Below are 24,988 nucleotides of genomic sequence, written 5' to 3' on the forward strand. Positions count from 1 at the left end.
TAACTCGAAGCTAAGGTGGCTTGAAGGGCGAGGAGCTAAGCCTCGGGTGTGTATATAAGGGTAGGTTGACCAGGCTACAGCAGAGCGGTCCGGGGTGTCGTCCTCACACAACGGTTGCCAGGTGTGCCGAGGCTCCCAGCCTGCAAGTCAGCCCGTGAAAACATCCTCTAAGGTACGTGGGATATGTGAGGTACTCAGCCTCCGTGAGTCGCAGGTTCTGTTCTCTCTAACAACGTCATTATTTAGTCGTACTGTGTTGTGATGTTTACAAATTGAGAGATATCGTCTAATCTTCGAGGGTGTGACTGATGCTTTTGTGACGAGAGGTTGCTTCGTACTGTACTAAACCGAAAATAGGTTTTTCTTGAATTTTTTTCGTCTTAATTGTACGTCTTTTCTTTCAGTCTCCAACGCTCATCATCGTCTCAATCACACGTCTTTTATTTCAGTCTCCATCGACCATCGACTGACGAATTGATCACGATGGCAGACCTCTCCGCAGGGCCTCACTATGACGCCTTCTTCGGAGGCAACGACAACTTCAGGAGTGTTGGGGCTGCATTCGACGGGGAAGCGAAGTACACTAACCCGTATGGCAACCACACTGTGGTGGACATCGTGCCCGAGGACATGCTTGACCTGATCGACCCTCACTGGTACCAGTTCCCCCCCATGAACCCTCTCTGGTATGGCCTCGTGTGTTTCTTCAACGTCATCACGGCCACCATCGCCATCATTGGCAACTCAACAGTTATTTACGTCTTCAGTCAAACGAAATCCCTCAGGACTCCCTCCAACTACTTTGTGATCAACCTGGCTGTTTCCGACTTCATAATGATGTTCTGCATGTGCCCACCACTCATCTTGAACAGCTACCACAAGACATGGATCTTCGGCCCCTTCAACTGCTGGCTGTACGCGGCCATTGGCTCCCTGACTGGCTGCTGTTCCATATCGTCTATGGTGCTCATCACTCTGGACAGATACAACGTCATCGTCAAGGTAAATCCTAATTTCATCCACACAGGTATTATAGATTTCCATCCCAGGTGACGTACATATACTATGGATATATATACATCATTAAAACATAGTTGCAAAGATTATCTGACGTATGTTTTCAATACTGACAGTCACTTGTTTCTATCTCAAAGGGTATCGGTGGCAAGCCAATGACCAGTGGAAAGGCAATAGTATATTGTGCCATCGCTTGGATAATGTCTGCTTTCTGGACGTTCGTGCCTTTCTTCGGTTGGGGTCGGTACGTTCCCGAGGGCAACATGACCGCCTGTGGCACAGATTACTTCTCCTGGGACATTCCCAACGTCACCTACCTTCATGCCTATGCCATGTATGTGTACATCATCCCATTCTTCATCATCGTCTTTTGTTACTCGTACATCGTGAAGGCCGTCAGCGCTCACGAGAGGCAGATGAAGGAACAGGCTGCAAGGATGGGCGTCAAGTCTCTCCGCGGGGACAAGGATGCACAGCAGAAGTCCACAGATTGCAAGCTGGCCAAGGTCGCCCTCATGACTGTGTCCCTCTGGTTCATGGCTTGGACGCCATACTTCATCATTAACTTTGCCGGTTTCTACAAACCCGAAATTGTTACTCCACTCTTCTCTATCTGGGGATCCGTCTTCGCCAAGGCCAACACCATCTACAACCCCATCGTCTACTCCATCAGTCACCCTAAGTACAAGAGTGCTCTCTACCAGAGGTTCCCGTGGCTCCAGTGCGCAGGCTCCAACGATGATGACGACTCTAAGTCGGGCGCTTCTACTGGTACCCAGGCCGAAGTCAAGGCGTAATAATCACGGACCAGATACGAATATATGACGTCTTGTAGGCCTCCACAACACTCTGGCTTTCTCTTATCTTGTGTCACTCGACGTCACTGACACAAGAGAGGATGAGAGTCGGGGATCAAGGATTAAGACCTAATGCTTCCAGAACGGTTACGTGAGGACCATCAAGCTAGACGGTAATCATGATCTTAACATTTGCTGAAGATGAGATAAGTCGTCCTTTTAGCCTCTACAGATCTGTCATAGTAATGAAAATAAATCCTGCATATCAAACTGAATGGATGTTATTACATCACCTTAGAATCAGTTGGGTACACGAGAAAGGAATGATAGAAAACGTGCAAACGATTGTTAACAACAGCGGTGCAATGTGTCTTCCCCTCCACATGACTACACTGTCATGTTGCCAGGTCAATCTTGTACAGGTCGACCTCATGTCTTATACAAGTACCACACGAAACAAATATCTTCTTTGTATGCCTCACTGTCACACACACACACACACACACACACACACACAACCCCCTCCTGCACAAATGGTTATCAACCCTGACTCGCACATGATCTCTCACGTACTTTCCATCAAACAGGTAGGTACATACCTCAGATTTCTTGCGTGCCTTCCATCAGGCAGGTGTGTATGGCAGCAGGTGTTGGGAAGACCCGTGTCTTGGAGAGCAAGTGAGAGGCCTGTTGGAGAAGAAAGATGGAAGTTTATATGTTATAAACAAGGTTTTCTGAACACAAGCTTTCCCCCACAAACCAACATGCTACGTAAGCTTTCCCACATTCCAGTCATACCAAACAGACCTTCCCACACTCCATCATACTACACACCAACTTTCCTAGACATCTGCCTTCGTACATATCAGCTTTGTATCCTAGTCTTGTATTCTCCCAGTTTGCTATACAGTATCAGTCCTACTGTACCTCCCCGGCACGCCAACCTCACTACAGTACAACGGTGGTTCTACCCCTCGGCTTCCATCCATACCGGTCGTGTCACCGCTCCAGCCTCACCTACACCTCACTTCTCCTGCACCAGACGAGTCACTACACCCTCGTCTGTCCTCCACACGTCCGGCCACACACCCGACCATCGCCTCTGTCAAGCCTCAGCTTGCGTGTGGTGGGCTCCTGACCTACACACACATACACACACCTGGTCACCACACACCTGTCCTTTCCTTCCCTAAAGTCTCGTCTTCCACACCTGCCACGCTTGCCATAACTGGCTTTCATCTTCTTGCCTGTATTCAGGTATTGCAAAATGAACAAAAAACTAACGACGAGTCACTGAATAATGAAGTGTCCCAAGTGTGGCAGGAGAGGTAGCGTGGACACCTCTAGCTACCTGGCCACCACCACCACCACCTGGTCCATCATCACCGTCCCCAGCCACCAGGTGGTCGGGCTTCTTGCCCTCACCTGCTGCTGCTGCTGCCTGTTCTTAGCAACGCTCGTGGTTTCCATGATCCTCCTCAACAAACGGCAGTGGTGAGGTGGGCGGGTGGGAGGTACACCTGCCACCTAGGGTGGGATGCAATCATCCCTGGGGACAGGGGAGACAGGATGCTACCCATGTAGACCCTCTGTGTGTCGCAGAATGAATCCCCTCCTGTACTATTTCCTTCTAAAAGAGGAATAGAGGAAGAAGAAAAGCGAGGATTTTCTTCCTCAAGACTCATGTTGACATTAATGTGTATGATTTATACAGAATGTTGGTGAGAATAAGTAATGCACTGATTATAGTTATATGTGATGATCTGTACTATGTAGATACGTGGAAAAGAAAAAATAGTGATGTAAACCCTGACATGCGACGAAAGGGAAAAATCAAATTCTCTTTTCAGACAAAATCATTAAAGTTCGAACCTCCTTTTTGGTGTATGATCATGTAAAGTGAGTTTTAAAGAATAGGAACCAATAGTCATACTTGCTGGCCCTAGATTTTAAGGATCCAGTTTAGTAGAAACTTACATAAAAGGATCTAAGATTCATTAGACTTACCTAAGGTGGTGGCTGGTCCTTGTATTGCTTCTGGTAAGTTGTTGACAGCATGACCTCGTCTCAGCAAAGGTCACCAGGCTGACCGTCTCAGGCCTCAGCTCCTGAACAAAAAAGGTCACCGACATTAATATGACGAAAAAAAAAAAAGTACACAGGGTTCTCTATCGTTATGACCACTTCTTGCAGACAGATAAACTGGATAACAATAAAGCTGTTTGTGTAGTTAATGGCTGGGTGATGGTCATCATCTCATTGTACAAAGTAGGCTCTCGGAGTAATCTTATATATATGTAATCTTATATATATGTAATCTATCTATCTGTCTATCTATCATCTATCATTTTTCCTATTATCAATCTCAAGACTAAAAATCATCCGAAAACAGATCTAGATGAAAAGTACGTTGGCATTTATAAAAAATGGGAAACTGCTCTCAAGCTTCCGTTTTCTTCTACACAGTACACAATAAGAAGAAAGCGTTCCTTCATTCTCCGTGTGGACATTAATGTGAGCAACGAACTGGGAATATGAAACATTTGAATCCATCAGGTTACAGCGCACCAGCAGCAGGAGGAGAATAGAAACAACGAAACAAATGACTGTTTGAACCATGAACTTAAAGGATTCTTAAGTCTTTTGTCTTACAGTCGTGCAATAGTTTCGTTACAATTGTACGATACATTTATATTACAGGTGCACAGTAACTCAAAGACGTCTGAATGAACACCTAACGCTAAATAGAGAGCGAAAGTAATACATAACATCAAGGAGTACTTGTTCATTTCAATACATCAGCTTCGTGAAGCAAAGTTCGACACTGAATGGACCAGTTTTGAAGGGGTCGATGCTACGTCTCACATAAGCATAGTGTATATAACACTTTAATGTTTTACCTTTATACTTTACAGACAGATAGACACTACCATGATGTTCAGAATGTACTTGATAAAGCATCCTAGATAATTTAACATGAATTTTTTGACAAATCAGGGAGCTGTTGGTAAACGAGAGTTTAAGTGAAACACTTGCTGATCACCGCTGCCAGACGGTTTGTTGACATCATACTGACCAACCAAATCATACATCCATGAAATATAAGGCGATACTCTTTTATGTTTTAGGCATAAAAACATTACAGTATTTCATAATCAAATCTTACTAGAGTCGTTACTTTGATAACCACCCAAACTTACGTTGCTTCCAGCAGTATCTTGAGTGATGTGCGGTTGGGTCAGTTCTCTTCATCACCGTCATAACAGCTGTGGGACATTTTGAGGCTATTCCCATGGCTCCATTTTATACTCACTAGCTTTCTGCAGACTTTGTGCATTGTGCACGACCATAGTTTCACTGCATCGTACACTATTTATACCAAAACACTGATGTAAACAATCGAGGACAATTGTCCCGTGGAACGTCTGCTGGAGAGCAGTACAGCAGAGCCCTCTGCTTCGACCAGTCTCGGAGACCCAGGGTTCGGTATAGCTTCGACCAGACGTGTATCGCGATCATAACATTCGTCAGCATCCTCCCAGGTGCCTCTATGAATACCATGGTTCTGGATACACTCCATACTCTCATAACGTTGCCTAAAATCTACGTTGTAGTTACTAATATATTACAACTGTTTATCCTAATGTTTCATAGGCTGAATTTTAACAACTATATACAGCAGTTCTCCGGAGTGAACCTTAGTCTCATTTGTGACGAACCTTGTAAGCATACGCGCCGATGCACATCCAAGGCTGACAGCAGCCACCGGAAAAGTTAAGCCGGTTGTTTAACAGGTCACCGATCATTTTCATATATAACCCATAGTTACTCAAGGCTCTTGGTCGGCTTCACTTATTCTCTAAGGAAGGCGCAGCAGCACTTCTCGGTTCTCTCTCTTTGTACGTGAAGTCAGAGGCTCACAGAATGATTCAAGTGATACATGGTTCAGTGTATCAGATGCGATGAGTTGAATAAGTCACGGGCGATAAGTTGGATGAATCAGAGGCGACAGATTGAAGGAATCAGGAAATCAATGTAATTTCAATATAATGGTTATTGTCTAAGGCTTCGTTAGAAAACAGTGATGAATTAATTTGTTATTTAGAAACAGTTTCACGAGATGTCATGTGGTCAGACTTATCATTGTGAACCTCTGAATATATACCATCACACGGGATCATTCAAACATAATCAGTAGCAATCAAGATTACTGAGCTGGGACTGTAAGAGGGGATGATAGTGTTAAGAAACATCACAAAGTATGGAGGATATGTGTTTGGTGTATAAGTTTAAAGTAGCCAGTTGTAGCTTAGCACAAATGAAGCAGAAACTAAGACAGGCAATCAAGAAACAGAGGGTGTAAGATGATCCCGGCCGTTCCTTCAACACTCTTAAGTCAGTGGAGTATATATATATATATATATATATATATATATATATATATATATATATATATATATATAGTCAGACAATGACCTTTACAGCCAGTCATGTGCACAACAACGTCACTTGTGTCTACCTGTCTGACTGCAAAACATCAAAGTCTGCGCTCGCAAATTATAGACGACCCCAGACGAAGACCATCCGAGCTGACTGACTGGCGATATACATGAGGTAGTGTGAGAGAATTCTTATTCATAGCCAGGTCAGGAGAGGTAATAACTTAGTGACCTCCAGTGGTCTACCTTATGTGGCATTTACGTAGCTATATCTTCAGCGAGATCTCCTGGTGACTTTTTTATGACACCAGCCAATCTAGTGTGTCCTAGGCTAAGGGGCTGTGGGATGTCCCAAAGGAGGAGTCCCAGGCTAAAAAGGTGTCCCCAGGATGAGATGTGGGGATGTCCCAGTTTCTGGAGGTGTGCTGGGTCCCAGACTAAGGAGGTTTGATTGTTCTAGTGTTCTCCTAGGTTATCTAGCACACAAACGTGTAAACAAGGCAGAGCCACAAATACAATCTGTCCTTTTTAGAAAGCTATTACGACGATTCCTTCCTCTAAAGAGGATGTGATAGATGATTTCACATCGAGATCAGTCTAATGTTACACAAATAAACAGATGTAAAACCCTCAGGAACCAGTTGCCTTATAAAGATTTAGTCCCGAATGTGATTGTTGTGTGAGTCTTGAGAATAATAGGAAAATGCCAGAAACAATCAAGGAAAATCTTAAGCTCAGAAATGTTGCGTGAGGCTGGGTATATGTGACCGCTTGTACAGGTTGATGTGACGTGTTGGTGATCGTCAAGGCCTGTGACCGTTACACAGATATGGTCAGTAACGCAGGCTGACGCTGTGAGAGGGTGGCCACTAAAGCGGATTTCATTATACATCAGCTTTGACGTCATAATGTGTTACATGGCTTCTTAGATTTTCATTGGCTGAGAAGATATTATCCTTGACGTTTTATTATTGATATCTCGGTGTCTCTCTCATGCTATTTCATGTGGATAGACAGACAGACAGATTGATAGACAGAGAGATAGACAGACAGACAACCCATCCCCTATCCCTACACTGCTGAGTTCCTCACACTCCTACAACAGGTGTTTCCATGCACTGGTTCCCCTTGCCACGTCAAGATATCCTCTTCTCTCCCCATTCTTAGCCTCACTCTAATGTGATAACCCTTCCTCGTGCCTCCCCTCCCCATGTCTCCCCTCCTCGTGCCTTCCCTCCCCATGTCTCCCCTCCTAGTGCATCCCCTCCCCATGTCTCCCCTCCCCGTGCCTCCCCTCCCCATGTCTCCCCTCCTTGTGTCTCCCCTCCCCATCCCTCACATCTCTTTAAGCCTTTTTGTGATTTTTTTCCTCCACTTCATATTCTCACTTCCCCAACCTTCACGAGTACACTTCTCTCCACTGTCATCCCTGTTCTCCCCCACCTTCATACAACTTCTTCCTCACGTCTCCCTGTCCTCCTCTCCCCAAAACCATCTTTTCGCTCTCACCTTATTCTCCAGAAGGTAATAACCATACTCAACGAAAACGTACGCTGGGTCTGTTTCATTTGAAGCCTCGACAGCACCTTAACCAAGCGTTGTGGGAGACAAACCCTTGAGAAATTATATGAATCAGGAAGATTACGTGATCCCAAGTTGTGATGAAGCCTCACAGTAAGTGTTGAAGCCAAGGGATGATGAAGCCAATGGGTGAGAATTTTGTTGAATGTTTTGCTGATATTTTCTTGCCACTCATACTGTGCGGGAGGGGAAGACTGCTTAGCCAAAGTCTTCTGAGAAATGTTGTGATGAAGCCAAGAGGTTGTGAAGTGAAGGGAGATTAATAACTTTAGGAGGTTATGATATGAGGCAGGCAGCCAGTGAAAGGAATAAAGAGACAATGTTCAGGAATGATGAAATGAGGCAGCCAGGCTCAAGCTTGGTTCTAAAAGCAGTTGAGGTATATACGTTGCGACGCTAAGATATCCAGGCACTCAAAGCTGTTCCAGTCAAGACATCACTGGAACATAAAGTCATGGTATCTGGAATCGAGAAATAGCACTATTGATCACCCAGGCCATCATGGGGAGTAACCTTTTGTCTCTGATCAATAATCTGCTGACTCTGTCTACCTGATGACAGACGCAATGATCGTGGTGTGAGAATCATGCATATATACATTACTCCTGTGGCCGTATAAGGTGTGTGTGTGCTCACGGGGAGGGAGACTCTGGCTCCAGGGAGCTAGCAGACCGGACCAGGACGTGAGTACGTTTGCCACCTTCATTCTTTTAGCTGACAATGTTGATCTGTTGGTTGTGTATCGAGAGACGAGGAATATCAATGATGTAGTTGCATTTCACATCAATAGTTTCTATGTCTATGTAAACAGTATATAAAAGCTGAGCGCAGCTCTCTTGGGCCTCGTCATACCTCCAAAACTCTTAAAGAAATGTAAATATATGCAATGTATATACGTATATTTGATGGGTATGTGTTTGTGTATATTCATGTATGGATGCGTATGATATTGTGTGATTTGTGGATGCGCATGATATCGTGTGATTTATGTATGCGTATGATATTGTGTGATTTATGGATGCGTATGATATTGTGTGATTTATGGATGGGTATGATATTGTGTGATTTATGGATGGGTATGATATTGTGTGATTGATGGATGCGCATGATATCATGTGATTTATATGTGTATTTGCGATGTACCACATCTTACCCCCGGACGACCAAGGAAGCGCTCAGAGCTTTACTGTTTCCTGTTCACCTGAGCGTCGTGTCTGCCGGCAGGAGAGCAGATGTGTCGGGCGGTGATGGTAGTGTTGACAGTGGCGATGGTGGCAGTGGTGCCATCTGCCACTGTGGGGACCAAGAGGAACCACGTACTACCAGATGGCCAGATGGTGGTGGGAGGTGATGACCACCTAGGGCCGGGCGTGGGCCAGATGGTGTGGGAGGTGGTCCAGAGTTACTTGTCTAACTGCCATCTGGTGGTTGTTACAGCAAACGCTCACTCCCCTGTCTTCTCTGACATCATCAGGTGAGGAAGATTTCCAGTGGGAGTAAGACAGAGATGAGGGATAACTAGGGAGCGAGAACTCATCCTGGAGGTTCATTAAGGTAATTAGAGTCGCGGGGGGGGTAATTAGTAATATGTACCCCATAATGTAGCGAGAACCACACAAGAACCATACACGACACAGACGAGTCACTGTTACTGCCTGACCTGTGTGTTACAGGTTACTGGACTCAAGTCATCATGCTAAGACGGTGGTGGATGTGAGGTCACTAAAGGTCAACACACAGCCTGACTCCAACCTTCGTGACCCCAAGCAGCCCTTGGGGAAGGCCCTGATGCGACTGGCCTTAGGGGACCCCTGGCTCACCTGCAGGGCCCTCGTTCTGGACCTGACCCTGACCCTTGCCTCCTCCTCCACCTCTGGAGATATCATGTGAGTCACTATGATAACCATACACGCCTTAACCACTCGCCTGACTCAACCTGTGACGTATGACCCTCAACCTGTGACGTATGACTCAACCTGTGACGTATGACCCTCAACCAGTGACGTATGGCTCTTAAGCTGTGACGTATGAGTTGAGATAATGTGTGTCTGTTTCATGACAAGTTATCGTCTTCCTTACACTACCACACATCCTCTCACAGGCTATCTATCTGTTCATCCTCGTATCATTATTTACCCTCGCCATCCATCGGTAAGTCTACCATCTTGACCAACCTAGGAACCACTAAACTCTTGGCTGTTATAAGACTTCGTTTCCCTACCTCACCAGGACCTTCCTGACGACGTACCTCGATCTGTTCTCCCTCTAGGATCTTCCTGACGAAGGACCTCCTCGTTCCTCTTTCCCTCCAGGACTTTTCTGACGGATACGAAGCTGTTCCTGTGGCCCAGGACCCAAGTGCTGGGAGTAGGACCCGACACGCAGGCGCGGGAAGTTCTCCACCACGCCAGCCTCAAGAACACCAGGCACGCCCTCTACCTCGCCACCACCACAACTACCACCACCACCACGCCTCTTGGTTCATGCCGGGCAGGTGAGGGCGTGGCGCTGTTTCAAAACATTCTTCCTTTAAGACATTTTCTGCCTCATATAATTCCTTGAATGGTAACAAAGTTTCCTTCATCCTATAACCTGTACAATTTAATTCGGAAGATTTTAAAAGAAATCTGTTAAGCAACAAATACCGGAGGCCAACAGGAAAATGGCATCATCTTAAGCAATATTGTTTTACGATAATGATGTATGATGATCAACGTTATTGTACGATAATAATGTATGATAATCAACGTTGTTGTACGATAATGATGTATGATAACGTTGTTGCACGATAAGTAATGTTTTATGAAACTCAGAAGCTTGCCTGTTACAATAGCCTTGTTTACATGCACTGTTTGCCTCCTGTTTACGTATTGTTCATTTGTCCACGTCTACTGTTTGCTAACTGGTCATTTACAAGTTGGCCATCAAGCTCATCTGTAGATATCAGTAAAAATATCTAACCATTATTTTTTCAAATTCTCCTCTGTTTCCCTTACTGCCTCCCTGGTCTGTGTCTCCTCCGCCCACAGGAGGGTGTGTGGGCGGTGTGTGGGTGTACTCCCGCTGCCTCTACTGCTCAAAAGGGCGACCTGGGGTCCGTGTCCTGGGATACTGGGGTCCTGGGCAGGACTTTCCCTCGGGGTATTCGCCCTTCCCCGGTAAGAATGGCTCCTGCTGTGTGTGTGTGTGTGTGTGTGTGTGTGTGTGTGTTACAGGGCGAGAGTTGTACACATGTCCCATCTCGAAGATATCTTTTCATAAATATGAACATGAACAAGACGGGTATTAACTATAAACCATGTCAATGATTTAGTTAACTTTTCAGATACTTTATAAGGACATCATAGACAAGTTTTGAATGAGCTGGTTCATTACAAAGCTCTTGAAACCTTTGGTCTGTCTATCTTTTGTCTGAATTCAGAAAGTTTAAGAGGCATTTCAGATGAGTTTTTAGGACATATTGGACGAGTTTGCTCGCATTTCAAACGAGGTTTAGGACATTTCAGCAAGTGTGGAAATTTCAGAAGAGTTTGAGGACATGACGGGGCACCAGGTGAGGGTTGTGGCCAAGACTTTGTTTCCCTTCATGGAGTTTGAGCCGGACAGCGACGCCCCAGGCACAACCGTCACCCCCAGAGACTCCCTGGACGTCCGCATGCTCAACACCGTCGCCAGGATCCTGAACTTCACGTAGGTCTTGGTCATCGTCCTCAACTTCACCGTCGTTTATGTTCTTAACGTCACAAAGATTCTCAAAGTACTTAACGTAGATCGTCCACAACGTCTTTAACTTCGCCTGGGTAACCTCATATATATAGAAGGTGTTAATGTCCTTAACTTCACATAACGTCTTCCTTAACCCCACAAGGGATAGTGTCGAGTCTACACTGTTGTCCTGAGTATCCAACGCGAGTCTTCTTAGTTTCGATGGTCGTCAGCAGGTATGAGATACGGATGGCTGTCGACGACCAGTGGGGGACGCAGGTAGATGGTAACTGGACGGGTATGGTGGGGACCCTGACCGAGCAGAGGGCTGATATATCCATGATGCTCTTCTGGTCCTTCGCCAGGAAGCAGGTCATCGACTTCACCAGGATCTACACCTCAGAACCGTTCATCATGATCACCCACAAACCCAGACCCAAGCCTCGGCACCTGGCTCTCGTGAGACCCTTCGTAGGTAAGGACAGTGAGGCTTAAAACTTGGTCTCCTTTCTTAAAGGTTGGCACAACATCTGTTCCATCTCCTCCAGTTCGCTGGTACTACTCCCTCTTTTCAGTTCTCTAGTACTGACCTTACGGAGGTGCTGCTCTACCATTGCTTAAGTCATATAAACTTACTATTCATTTAACATCCTGACCTTACACAATGCAATGGAATAGCAACTGTTAGAACTGTGTTTGCGTTTTGTATGTGTGTGCTTGGTTTCAGTCAGTCAGTGTGTGTACATAAGCTTTAATCATTCCCTCATTGTCTGCCTCCGTCCCTCCCTCCCTCCTTACAGTGGAGCTGTGGCTGCTGATATTGGCTTCTATCATGGTGGCGGGCCTGGTGCTGTGGGCCATGCAGAAGGCGTGGTCTTCCATCTCTGGGGAGCGTGGCCTGCACCTAAGCACCGCCCTCATGCACACTTGGGGCATCATGCTCGAGGACCCTCTTGTCCATTTACCTTCCAATGTCGTCGGGCAGGTAAATACGAGCTGGAGATATGCGCACGGCGAGTTGTTATGCTCGTGTTTACAGCTGTCGTGCACGTGGTGAGAGTTGTTGTACTTGTGTTTGAATATGTCGAACATCCTCATAAAAGTTGTTGCACTCGTTCTTACATATGGAGAAAGTTGTTGTGCCTATGTGTAGATTTGAACCTAGCAAGACTTGTCGTCTCTACGTTTATATCTACGATCTACTTACCTAATCAGGTTCCGTATGCGCGGTTCAGGAATGTTGTCCATACTGAACTGTTCTACACATGACAGGTTTCGATCACGCGTTTCGAACACTTGCTTAAATCTTATCGGTCACATAGCGTAACGTCTAATACATTATCTTTGAATACAGATATGGTTAGGACTAGTGTACACATAACCAAACTTGTCACACATACGTTATCAGAACTGAAGTACATTAAGCAATTCTACTCTAACTATAACGTGTTTTTGATCATCCAAGATGGTTTATACACAACCAGAGATAAACATGTACTTAAGACTTATCTCAATTTTTTACCCGTGTCAAAAATACAAATCGAGAGATTGATGTTGTACAGTTGTATTTCAATGTTATATAGTGTTATATATTGATGTTTATAGTTGTATTTTGATGTTATACAGTTGTATATTGATGTTATATAGTTGCATTTTCACGTTATACAGCTGCATTGTCATGCTATACAGTTGTATCTTTTATTGAATTGGATATACAAACGTGGTTCACCTCTGGTGTGTCAGATGTTGGTTGGGTGGTGGTGGGTGTTCTGCATGCTGGTCACTGCTGTCTACCGCTCGTCCCTGATCGCCCATCTGACGGTGCCAACCACCTCCCAACCCATAGACCACCTGGACCAGCTGCTGGCCCTCCCCGGTGCCACCTGGGGCATAGAACCCGGGTACGGCCTTGGCTGGGACTGGTTCAAGCTGAACAGCAACCCGAGGGTGCAAGAGATGTTCAGAACACTTCAGGTGGGTCCTTTCTGACAAGGCTGATCCTCGAGATCTCAAGTTCCCTTGGTACAAAGTTTGATTTACGATCAATTATCTTCCATTTACAAACGTAAATAACTTACATTGCCATATATACTGAATGAATAGAGATCTATGTAAAAAAAAAAGATCGTTTTATGATCAACGTCGGTATCAGTGTTCTAATATGCATCAACGACGCTGAAAGGTCTCAGGAGTAACGTACCAAAAACCGAATTTCTTCTTCTAATGACCAGTAAGTTCTCAGGCGTTATCTATCACACGACCTTGTTCTGGGATCAGACCTGGCCAGCCAGCAGCAGCTTCTCTCACGTGACTGTATCTCCACAAAGCCTGTCACTCTCACTAGCCATAGCGTGATGCACTCTACGTCTCTCTCTAGCTCCATTCCTGTCCTCTTATCTTCGTGTCTCCATTAACTCCTCAGCTTCTCCTTCTACATACCACTCCACTGATCTTTCCAGCACTTCCTTCCCTCCAGGAAAACGCCCCTCCACCTTCCTTCTCTCTAGTGAGCACCTTTCCTACTGCAGGTTCTTAGCCTGGAGGAACAGCTGGAGCAGGTTCTGAGGGGCCGCCACGCCTTCTTCACCTGGAAATACTACATCAAAACCATCATCGCCTCCCGCTACACTGACCGCTACGGCTACACGCCCATCCACGTCAGCCGTCAGGAGTTCATCCCTGGCTCAACCGGCTGGGGTGTCAGGTGGGTGTCCTCCCGGAGGTGGATGACATCCACATGATCCTGAAGACTTGAGGGCATTTAGCTTTCCTGCAAGGCTGGAAAGATGGGACATATCACCCACGAAGTTGCCAAAGGGAACATAGTGGATGATGGGGTCATCCATGGGTAAAGGGTCACACATCTATGTCATCCATTGATCTACGGTTATCATGATATTTACATGGTTCAGGGGAAGACTTGGGGGAAAAGTGGTACTGACACTCTGTTCTCTGAGGAGTAGAGTGGTGTCCACAGTGGGTGTTCTGAGCGACCGGGAGGCACCCTCTTGTCTGGTTTTTCTGCGACTACATGTTATCAAAGACTCTGTAGCTTAGTCAACACCCTTAGGGAAGTACACAGGACTTTACTCTCCGGTCTTTCTAAACGTGATGATGTCCTCGTCTTCGTCTTCTGCAGGAAAGGACTTCCCTTCCTGGAGCCGGTGGACAGGATCCACGACAAGCTGGTGGAAGCTGGTCTCGTTGATCTCTGGCTCCACGAACTCTTCGAGGCTGCCATGAGAGAGACCAGGGCTCAGATGAGAGAAGCAGGAGCAGGAGGCGGTAGTGAGGGCGATGCCCTTCTTCTGTACTCTGAGGTGGGTCTGCTTGTGGTGAAAATGAGGGGGTTCGACGAGGGCCGCTGCTGGTGGTGACGAGGAAGGTAATGTTGAGGAGGGGGTCAATTTCTCATGATGGCCACTGAGCTACTTACAGAGATATCAGAAATTGACGTACTTACAGAGATGTTAAAAACTGACGGAGACAAATTTAGAAAGCTTGGTTTGTTGCTGTAGAAAGACTTGTGTGGCCGTCATTGTGGGTCATAATATGTGAATACAAAGAGGTAGAAATTATAGAAGTTCATTTATAGAATCAGGGAAGTTACACTTTCTTAGAAGTTTGAAATATGTAAATTTATCTAGATATTTAGATGTTTTGAAACCTTTAGATGTAGATTAAGAATCATAATGATTCCTAGATCAATGTGCTGTACATACCAGAGGACACATCTTAAGATATTCGAGAACAGTCAAGGAAAATAATACTCTGAGTTCCAGGGTTGTATATACAACTACGACTCAATATCATAATGTGTATCAGTCGTCAGTAGAGACGAGATTTACATAGATATGACGATGATTATTCGCGACCAGTTACCTTCTCTGAGCAGCGAGGTCCTGGCCATCTTGAGACCACTACATGTACAGGTATGTGTGTGTGTACGTGTGGTAGAAACCTCATTGCTGCATCGTGGGACCGAACTCACTCTGGCCAGATGAATGACATGACAAACTCTTCGACGAGAGAGAGAGAGAGAGAGAGAGAGAGAGAGAGAGAGAGAGAGAGAGAGAGAGAGAGAGAGAGAGAGAGAGAGAGAGAGAGAGAGAGAGAGCGGGATGAGAGTGCAGCTAACACAGAGGCCAGGCACTACAGGTCACGGTACACGAGTATGAAGTGCGGTCAGTAATCCTCGTCTTAGTAACACTGTGTCGGCCATGTTACGTCATGATCAGTGCATTAATTTTTGTCTTTAAACTAAGGAAGTTGTTCCTACCAGTCGTGCAAAAGATCTTTTGATGTTGTTGTTATTAGAATAGTTATGAACCTATCACGGACCATTGCCATACTGATGGCCCGTCCTCAGTGTCCTACGCTGATACATGATCAGGAGGCTATGCTGACAGTGTTATGCTCTCTGGATCAGTCAGGTGGGGAGCTGAGCAAGAGGGCCCTAGTGCTGAGCTTGGACCACCTGCAGGGGGCCTTTTACCTTCATCTGCTGGGCCTGGGTGCTGCCGCCCTCGCCCTACTGCTGGAGAGAGTCAGCCACGCTGCCCTCAGCACCTGAACTGCTCCTCACAACGCCAGTCGCTGGCGAACTCACCAACGTCGAGGCTACGAAGATGACGAATGATTCTGCTAACGAACACTACATGATGATTCCACAACTTCACGATTCATATATATATATATATATATATATATATATATATATATATATATATATATATATATATATATATATATTCCCTGGGGATAGGGGAGAAAGAATACTTCCCACGTATTCCCTGCGTGTCGTAGAAGGCGACTAAAAGGGAAGGGAGCGGGGGGCTGGAAATCCTCCCCTCTCGTTTTTTTTTTTTTTTTCAATTTTCCAAAAGAAGGAACAGAGAAGAGGGCCAGGTGAGGATATTCCCTCAAAGGCCCAGTCCTCTGTTGTTAACGCTACCTCGCTATCGCGGAAATGGTAAATAGTATGAAATATATATATATATATATATATATATATATATATATATATATATATATATATATATATATATATATATATATATATATATATATATTCTAGGTGTTTCCAACCTTTTTCTTCCTCTGTACCATTGAACATTCTGACAGGAACCCCTGTACCCTTATAAATCAGAGATCAAAAACTGATAAAATTATATTGATTTTATATAATTTTATTAAGAAATTTTAAGAGACTATATAAGGATTTTATTCTCTTGATAACATCGAAAAATGAAACTTCGTGAATTTATAAGATATCATGATCTGTCACATACATGTTTGTTGTATACACAAATCATCATGGCACTGTTGTATACACAAAACTTATCCAACAATATACTAAGAACTAAATACTAATACTGACTTGTAACGAGGGTGTTCCATATTGCTTATGCGCTACATTACTCATGGTGTACAGCGTACAGCAGTGTACACCATAGCTATACTCTCAGACCCCTATGTATGTACCCCTTGAGAAATGTACATGTACCCCTGGGAGTACATGTATCCTAGTTTAGGGACTCCTACCCAGTCTAAGCCAGGTACCCATATCATCGACCAACCCTTATGGGTGGATGAAGAGCTGGGTTGACTGTGAGCCGACTGCTGCAACCAGGATTCGAACCTGCTCTCGACCTTGAGCAGCGACGGAGGGATAGCAACATAACCAACCCTGACACAGCGGGCATATGTAAATAAGTTTTCTGATTCTAAAGTTTTGGGATTTAATTCTTCCCATTTGTTATCCAGAAGACCAGATCTGTCATGTGAGTCTGCAGGACACTTCACTGATTCCGTCCATTTTCCAGGGGTTCGAGATTCTGGGTTTCGAGGCTTTGCCTGGATGGTTCACATGACGGTTTCCTAGCGCTATAAAGCAGTATAGTATAGACTCAAGTCTCAGGTTCAGTGATTCAGAAACAGTCTCATGAGCAATCGAACCTTGACCTCAGTGTTGCAAGCTCATGAGCCCTCAATCACACGACCACGGTATCCGGTGATCCTCACGGTATCCTAAACGGTGGTGAAGGATGATATCCTGCTAGTGTGGTGTTGGCGTGATTGCTGGAATTGTAACCATGTTCGTGTCCTCCGATACCCTCTAGCCCCGCCATGACGCTGAACCCCAACATGAACGTCATGAATTGCACCCGGCTGTTCGCGGCCTTTGCTCGTTCTCTCTCCAACACCTCGCAGAAGGTGACGTACAGGATTGTTCCTCCCGACACTGCCTGGAGGATGGTGGGCACCAAGACGCCTTCAGGAGAGTCCTCACCCGAGACGCCCACCACAATACTTCCTATGAGGCCGCCGATGGGTGAGGCCAACGAGAAGATGATCATGGAGGCGAGGAAGGACTTGAAGGATAACCCGACCTCCAGAAGCTCCATGGACATACTGAAGGATAAGCATATCTTGTGAGCACACAGAGCACCAAAAAGGATCCACACGTCTGTGGACTCGTCTTCAAGGCCGAGCGCCAGGCCCTCCATGATGCTGTGGAAGGAGAGCGCCACCACTACAACCACGGCGCTCATTAAGGTCGTCGCCTTGTTCAAGGGAGAGCTGTGGTGACAGTGAGGTGTGGCGTGGACGTTGTGCCGCGGGGATACATTTTCAAGACAGTCGCCGAAGTAGCTGCTACCTTCAAAACACTCGTTCGTCCATCCGCGAGTGCCAACGAGCGTTGCTACACTCACCACCGTTGAGGAGGGCGTTTCCGAAAGTCGGGTGCTGGAGAACCTGTCCACAGACGTCCTCTCTTGCTTCGCCCTTCTCTTTGCTTCCTCGTACGTCGTGGGACCTGTGATGGATACTTCGACGTCCTCACCCTCCTGGTGACCGTCGACGTAAGAGTGGATGATCTCCTCAATCAGGTAGACGAGGAAAAATCCGCAGCACACCATAACTTCTGCCACGGGGTAGGAAGTGGTCTTCATGTAGCCGACGTCCATCAAGTAACTGATATTACTGCGAGTCTCCGGCAGCATGTGTAAGAAGACGATGGAGAGGAGAACCCCGGCACCGAAACACAAGCATCCGCTTAGTAACAGCTGTAAGGAAGGAAGATATCAAGACGTCTCCCATACACACACACACACACACACACTCGAAATCAGCGTTACATACGCATCCTACGTTACATGTTAGTATCTGAAATGCAAGTGTTTTCTCTACAAATGCCTTTCCAGGATCGTCCTAGCAGCAACACCACCATCTTCCATGAATACTAAGTTTACGTGTTTTAAAAGTGTCTTCTCAATGGCCTAACATGTATGTGTCATGACCTGTCTCTTCTGTGATGAACAAGGGTGAACATGGAGCATCATGTTATCCTGTGCCTCCTACTACACTACCCTTACCCCCGGATATAGCTTGTGTTACGTACTCACGTGAAACATACTGGAGACAATAGGTCATTGTAGAAACATGAGTATAGTGAACGAGTTCGTACCTGCCCTGATGCCTTGTGCAACTTATGCAGCAGAAATCTACGTATGTAGAGCGGCAGGAAGGACACGGCCAGCGTCATGGAGGCCATCAGCACTAGTGCCAGGGCCTTCGTCTCCTCCACGCTCAGCATCCTGACGGGGCGCTGGCCTCTGGTTCAGGTAGGGTTCCCAAGATACGTCCTTCTGACGCTCCTGTAGCAAGGGCAATGCGATCTAGCGGCCGCCCAGATTTGACTTTTCTGCAACCCTCTGAGTTCCGTTCCTTCTGTATTGTATCGTTAATCTTGCAGTCGGTTGAGAGTACGTTTATATCTCTTGTGTTTACTGTTCGTTAGAATAACTATTCAAGTCTAGTTGTGTGTTATTATCCTTGTCATATGATTTACAGACTTTGTCTGTCTCGGTTTAATGTATGATCGCGTTGGTTACCTTCGTCAACAGCGACGAAGATGTCCTCAGACCTCGTTCTTATGCTTCTCTATTGCTTCCTTGACTAAACTGATACATAAATATTTCTTTTACCTTCTCTCCTGTATTGTTATCATCGCTTTGGTGCGTCGCCCTCAACACACACTCTCTTCTGCTCACACAAGACTCACAGGAAGTTGGTGGTTCTCCTTGACTGACGGACCTGAGGAGGAGACAGTAATGTCATCAGAAGAACAACATTGTCGTAAAGTGTTCTGAATCTGATCTTTGTATTAACTACAATACTTCTACTACGACTACAGTTATAACCTGTAACTCCTCGATCAAGAGAAATATCAGTGAATATTCTCTTATCAAATACACAAATAAATGTAACATGAATATCAGTGAAGGTCTACACAAAGTGGATAGCTTCGTCGTAGGCTAAATCTGTAAAAGGTTCCCTTTCGTGTCCACATGAAAAAATTCTATAGCAAGCATGATGCCACACCCGAACACTATCAACCACTAGCAAGCATAATGCCACACCCGAACACTATCAACCACTAGCAAGCATGATGCCACACCCGAACACTATCAACCACTAGCAAGCATGATGCCACACCCGAACACTATCAACCACTAGCAAGCATGATGCCACACCCGAACACTATCAACCACTAGCAAGCATGATGCCACACCCGAACACTATCAACCACTAGCAAGCATGATGCCACACCCGAACACTATCAACCACTAGCAAGCATGATGTCACACCCGAACACTATCAACCACTAGCAAGCATAATGCCACACCCGAACACTATCAACCACTAGCAAGCATGATGCCACACCCGAACACTATCAACCACTAGCAAGCATGATGCCACACCCGAACACTATCAACCACTAGCAAGCATGATGCCACACCCGAACACTATCAACCACTAGCAAGCATGATGCCACACCCGAACACCATCAACCACAAACACTTATGCAGCAACGGCGTCATCGCTCCGCCACTCTTGTTTACGTATACCAGCTAACGAATCTTCTATCTCATTTTTGTCAATGAATAATCTTGTAATCACGAAAGTGCACGTAAGATATAACGTGTTTAATTTTTCCTCGTATTTTTTGTCCGTTTTTTTTTTTTTTTTTGAGCAGAGATGACACAGGCAGCTGAGGCCCTTAATCAAGGTCATCCCATTAACGCTACATACGTAACATACCAATATAAAGGTATGTTTACATCAATATAAAGGTATGTTTACATCAATATAAAGGTATATTCACATCAATATAGAGGTATATTTACATCAATCTCTGAGTTGTTACCGCTGTAGTTGTTATAGCCGCTGGTTCCGCTATCAGTGTTACAATGCATCAAAAACAAACAAAGAAGCAGCTTGGAAAAGGTATTCGATCCTTCTCTTTAAAGACTAGTGTGCATTGTTTATTCTGCTTATTGATCACAAGGTAATTACAGCACCAAGCTGCTAAATATAGCGAGAAGACGACGCCTCGTTGTTGACATCCGTTGACGTATCTTCGTTGTTATTAGCGGGTCACACGAAGACCAGACCAACAGGAACATCAACTGACACACGAACGAAAGCATTTCCTTCCAGACTAACACGTATACAAACTGAATGCAAGACCCTCAAGCATATAGGACTATAAACCTCTTGACACACACACACACACACACACACACACACACGCCTGAGTGGCTATAATCAAAGTTTTTATTCTATTTCTTGATACTAAATCTATCCTTCATCCAAGATGGTCTTGACTTTAACATTTTGTTTTTCCTAACAAGTCGGTCGCTATGCTAAACAAGTTAACAAAGACGCAACTCACAAATTCTTCATCTCTCAACTCTCTTGGAACTTTCTTTGCCTTTAAGATTCAAACCTTCCATCGCTTGAGGGAATACTGACATTTTCTTTTGTCTTTCTCATCTGGCTCGACTGAGATGGGAGATATCAGCGTTCAAAACCTTAAAAAATCAAGTGTTTAAAATCACATGAAAAGAAATCGTAGCACCGCAATAGAAAGTCTTCACGAATCTGTCGATCAGCGTGATTATAAGGACCCAGGTTTACCCACACAGGTTTCTGAGGGGCACCTGTTACGTACGCTCGAGATAACAATGATAACGTTAGCTTATCGTTTCTATCTGTGTCTGGAACCTGTGTGCCACCTGATGGATCAAAGACACATGGAGACACAGCAAGCGCCAGCGTTCCTCTGTCCTGCTACTGCTGCTCACTATCACGAACTTACTACCTTCCAGAACTTGTAGAACACTCATTTCCACCATTCCACCAATCATTTCCACCCTTCCACCAATCATTTCCACCCTTCCATCTATCACTTCCACTCTTCCGACACTCAGTTCCAAATCCTCAATCCCCTTAGTTGCATGTATGACCACATTTTCTCACGTGTTCTCTGGTTTACTAAACTGTTGCTACTCAGTGAGTGATGCAGCTTGTAGAGAGGTTGGAAGTCTATTCTAAAGTCTGCATATGTGGAAGCTGAGTTATCTCTAACTTTTGTTGAACCCAATTGTCCGTGAAAGAAAACTCCAGCAAATGGCTACATTATGTGGTTTTATCTATAATGACAGAGGTGATATGACAGAGAATTTTATGGTAAAAGCTGACATCTCTTGGTCTCAGAAGGATTCTACTCAGTACCAAGCAGCAGCAGCAGCAGCAGGAAAATGAGATTGGTCGAGTGGACGCAGTCGGTGACAACGTGGACGGGGAAGAAGACCCGTCCAGATAGACATGTATAGACAGATCGACAGAAGGGACAACATGACACAACCAGGCAGAGGGACAGACCATGAGGGATGTCATAAGAAAAGTAAACATTACGGTCGAGGGTAGGATGCCAGATGACTTACGCCAGAGAAAAGAACACGATGAGTCAACGATAAGACCTTCCAGGATGCGATAACAAGACTAACTTGAAGACCGGACGATCGTGAGAAGAACAAATGATTCAGTCACAGAAGAACTCGATAGATCTCTTATGAGATAGACACCCAGTGATGTCGCAAATATACAATATAATTATGATGTAATCGGAAAGGAACAAGTAAGTATAATCAAGAGTCATTAAGACGCAGACGATCGCCAGATATATCCAGTTTTCCCATGGATGGTTCATCTCGTTCAAGGTCACACACATGTATATCTCAATCTACCGATATTCTCTCGTTCAAGGTCACACACGTATATCTCAAGCTACCGATATTCTTCTCCAAATAGCCTGTTACATTTCTTATCCCAAAGCATCTACAAGTGTTTTCTAGGATAGCATAATAGATTTGGATTTCTTATCTCAAAGCATCTACAAGTGCTTTCTACGATAGCGGGGCTCTGCTCGTCATACTGTAGTCATAAGCCACAGTCACCTGCCACCAGTCAACATCTCCTCCTCCTGCTCGTCCTCCTGAGGACGTTCCACCTCCTCCTTATCCTCCTCGTCCTCCTCCTCCCGACGACGCCCCTCCTCCCACCTGCTACAGCATATGCAATCTTCCACCCAGGGTCAGGCAGGGCCTCTCCACAACAGTGTTTGCTACGGTTACGTCAACTACACTGCGACACTCAGGTCCCTTGGGATGATGGGAGACACTGGGATGATGGGAAACACTGGGATGAGGTCAAAGTGTCAACATCATCATCCAGTTACAGCGGGGATGTGGGATGGACCCGTGGCCACCTGCCACATTAGGGCTGTCAGGAATGTCTAGTTCATAACGACAACATCAAAACTTATACTCGACCGTATGGAAACACATGAACGAAATACGATAACACAGACAGCATCTAGAGCATACTACGTGAGGGAGAGAGAGAGAGAGAGAGAGAGAGAGAGAGAGAGAGAGAGAGAGAGAGAGAGAGAGAGAGAGAGAGAGAGAGAGAGAGAGAGAGAGAGAGAGAGAGAGAGAAAGAGAGAGAGCATCAGCTGAAGGCAACACTAAAAAGGAAAACCAAAATGTTCTTAACTGAGACCAGCAGACGTCGGAGCAGCAGCAGCAGCAGCAGCAGCACTTCCAGGGGAGCGCTAGGGTGTGTGTGCGTGTAGGGCAGACGTCGGCAACAGCTGCAAAGAACAGCAGCAGGGTGTGCAGCTGAGCACCACCACCATCAACAGCTGTAGGAGAGAAACATCGAGGGGACAGCCGCGTTTTCCCAGCGCCAGGAGGCACAGCTTCCTAGCGGAGTTGGAGTGCAGCAGGAGGTAGAGGAAGGGCAGCAGCAGCAGCAGCAGCGGTGGCAGCAGCGGTGGCAGGAGCAGGTAGGGAGGGTGGTGCAGCAGCTTGGGTCCGGGTGCAGCAGATGAGAGAGTGAGGCCAGATAACAGCTGATTGGCCTTTTATACTTCAGCTGCCCCGTGAGAATCAGCTGCCCCAGCCCTCAGCTGTCCAGCAGCATTATCGAAATTCTCAAGGGTCTGGTCCTGGGTCATCGCCAGCACTAAACCCATGACTCACCACTGACCCATGACTCATTACTGACCCATGACCCACTACTGACCTATGACCCACTACTGACCCATGACCCACTACTGACCCATCACTCACTACTGTCCTATGACCCACTACTGACCCATGACCCACTACTGACCCATGACCTACTACTGACCCATCACTCACTACTGACCTATGACCCACTACTGACCCATGACCCACTACTGACCCATGACCCACTACTGACCCATGACCTAGTACTGACCCATGACCCACTACTGACCCATGACCTACTACTGACCCATGACCCACTACTGACCCATGACCTAGTACTGACCCATGACCCACTACTGACCCATGACCTACTACTGACCCATGACCCACTACTGACCCATGACCCACTACTGACCCATGACCCACTACTGACCCATGACCCACTACTTGTGGGAACTATGAATGCTGAGGTGCAAGGAATCATATATACGGTATGTATGTATATATGTGTGTGTGTGTGTGGGGGCGGGGGCGGGTGTTCCTTTAGATTTCTCGTTGTTTTCAAGCATCCTCGGGACATTCACAAGGCCCCTCCTTCCCTCCATGCATGTGATCCTTGAGTCCTACACCACGTGAGGTCTTCCTTCCCTCCTCCTCGCCAGGGTCGTCTTGCCTTGTGAGACCAACCCACCAACGCCCCGGCGATGGTCCCTCCCTCCAGCACCACATCAAGCCAGTTCGGTCTTCGTCACCCTGTCATCCCCCCACGCGCCTCCTACATCAACCTAGGCCTTGTTTATGGTGCTTGAGGAGGGGGATTTAGTCGTGGGGGGGAGGGGGGGAGGTGAGGGTGCTTGGTAGTGGGTGTTTGTGGACGTGACATCTGATATCCATGTGATAGGGGGGGAGGGGGGAGGGAGGCGGCGGTGGTGGGGGGGGCAACAGCTGGAGTTACCGACACGCTCCGCGACAGTTATCTGTTGTTCGTTGCCCCCTCCCCACCCCCACCCCCACCCTCACCCCACCCTAGATGCTGCTGGTTATGCTGCTGCTGCTGCTGCTGCTCTGTGTGTGTGTGTGTGTG

The 24,988-nt window shown here is 46.1% G+C and overlaps 4 protein-coding genes across 5 annotated transcripts; 3 read left to right on the plus strand and 1 right to left on the minus strand.

Annotated features, from left to right (window-relative positions):
• The first annotated feature begins 13 nt into the window (after positions 1–13).
• Positions 14–2,084, plus strand: LOC139757545 (rhodopsin-like). The gene is made up of 3 exons (XM_071678113.1): positions 14–172; positions 450–1,002; positions 1,155–2,084. Exons 2-3 carry the CDS (start codon positions 484–486, stop codon positions 1,812–1,814), a joined length of 1,179 nt encoding a protein of 392 aa, XP_071534214.1. The 5' UTR covers positions 14–172; positions 450–483; the 3' UTR covers positions 1,815–2,084.
• An 8,033-nt stretch (positions 2,085–10,117) lies between these two features.
• Positions 10,118–11,144, plus strand: LOC139757499 (uncharacterized; the record flags this gene model as incomplete). Its single annotated transcript, XM_071678013.1, has 2 exons — positions 10,118–10,328; positions 10,864–11,144. Coding segments are annotated over 2 exons (471 nt in total), but the record flags the coding sequence as incomplete, so codon positions are not given.
• A 228-nt stretch (positions 11,145–11,372) lies between these two features.
• LOC139757544 (glutamate receptor 1-like) lies at positions 11,373–16,449 on the plus strand. Its single transcript, XM_071678111.1, has 7 exons — positions 11,373–11,524; positions 11,776–12,014; positions 12,340–12,524; positions 13,283–13,513; positions 14,068–14,243; positions 14,679–14,859; positions 15,969–16,449. The coding sequence occupies exons 1-7, from the start codon at positions 11,373–11,375 to the stop codon at positions 16,110–16,112; spliced, it is 1,308 nt and encodes a 435-aa protein (XP_071534212.1). The 3' UTR covers positions 16,113–16,449.
• Positions 16,450–16,716: 267 nt separating this feature from the next.
• LOC139757546 (zinc transporter ZIP1-like) lies at positions 16,717–23,779 on the minus strand. Of its 2 annotated transcripts, none has more exons than XM_071678114.1 (3): positions 23,447–23,779; positions 19,011–19,639; positions 16,717–18,609 (listed from the first exon to the last, which is right to left on the minus strand). In XM_071678114.1, the coding sequence occupies exons 2-3, from the start codon at positions 19,137–19,139 to the stop codon at positions 17,560–17,562; spliced, it is 1,179 nt and encodes a 392-aa protein (XP_071534215.1). In that variant the 5' UTR covers positions 19,140–19,639; positions 23,447–23,779; the 3' UTR covers positions 16,717–17,559. The 2 variants fall into 2 exon arrangements, with proteins under 2 accessions (XP_071534215.1, XP_071534216.1); XM_071678115.1 differs by lacking the exon at positions 23,447–23,779 and adding an exon at positions 21,282–23,256.
• Positions 23,780–24,988: the final 1,209 nt, after the last annotated feature.

The sequence above is a fragment of the Panulirus ornatus genome, chromosome 27 (assembly GCF_036320965.1).
Source record: "Panulirus ornatus isolate Po-2019 chromosome 27, ASM3632096v1, whole genome shotgun sequence".
In the NCBI taxonomy this organism is placed as follows: domain Eukaryota; kingdom Metazoa; phylum Arthropoda; class Malacostraca; order Decapoda; family Palinuridae; genus Panulirus; species Panulirus ornatus.

What these genes read in the sequence shown, in the direction of transcription:
- LOC139757546 (XM_071678114.1), bottom strand. Translation starts at nt 19,139, where the DNA reads ATGCTGAGCGTGGAGGAGACGAAGGCCCTGGCACTAGTGCTGATGGCC. An exon ending in TGCACAAGGCATCAGGGCAG is followed by an intron (nt 18,610 to 19,010) that starts GTACGAACTCGT and finishes CCTTCCTTACAG; the next exon opens with CTGTTACTAAGCGGATGCTT.
- LOC139757545 (XM_071678113.1), top strand. Translation starts at nt 484, where the DNA reads ATGGCAGACCTCTCCGCAGGGCCTCACTATGACGCCTTCTTCGGAGGC. An exon ending in GATACAACGTCATCGTCAAG is followed by an intron (nt 1,003 to 1,154) that starts GTAAATCCTAAT and finishes TCTATCTCAAAG; the next exon opens with GGTATCGGTGGCAAGCCAAT.
- LOC139757544 (XM_071678111.1), top strand. Translation starts at nt 11,373, where the DNA reads ATGACGGGGCACCAGGTGAGGGTTGTGGCCAAGACTTTGTTTCCCTTC. An exon ending in CTTCCAATGTCGTCGGGCAG is followed by an intron (nt 12,525 to 13,282) that starts GTAAATACGAGC and finishes CTGGTGTGTCAG; the next exon opens with ATGTTGGTTGGGTGGTGGTG. An exon ending in AGATGTTCAGAACACTTCAG is followed by an intron (nt 13,514 to 14,067) that starts GTGGGTCCTTTC and finishes TTCCTACTGCAG; the next exon opens with GTTCTTAGCCTGGAGGAACA.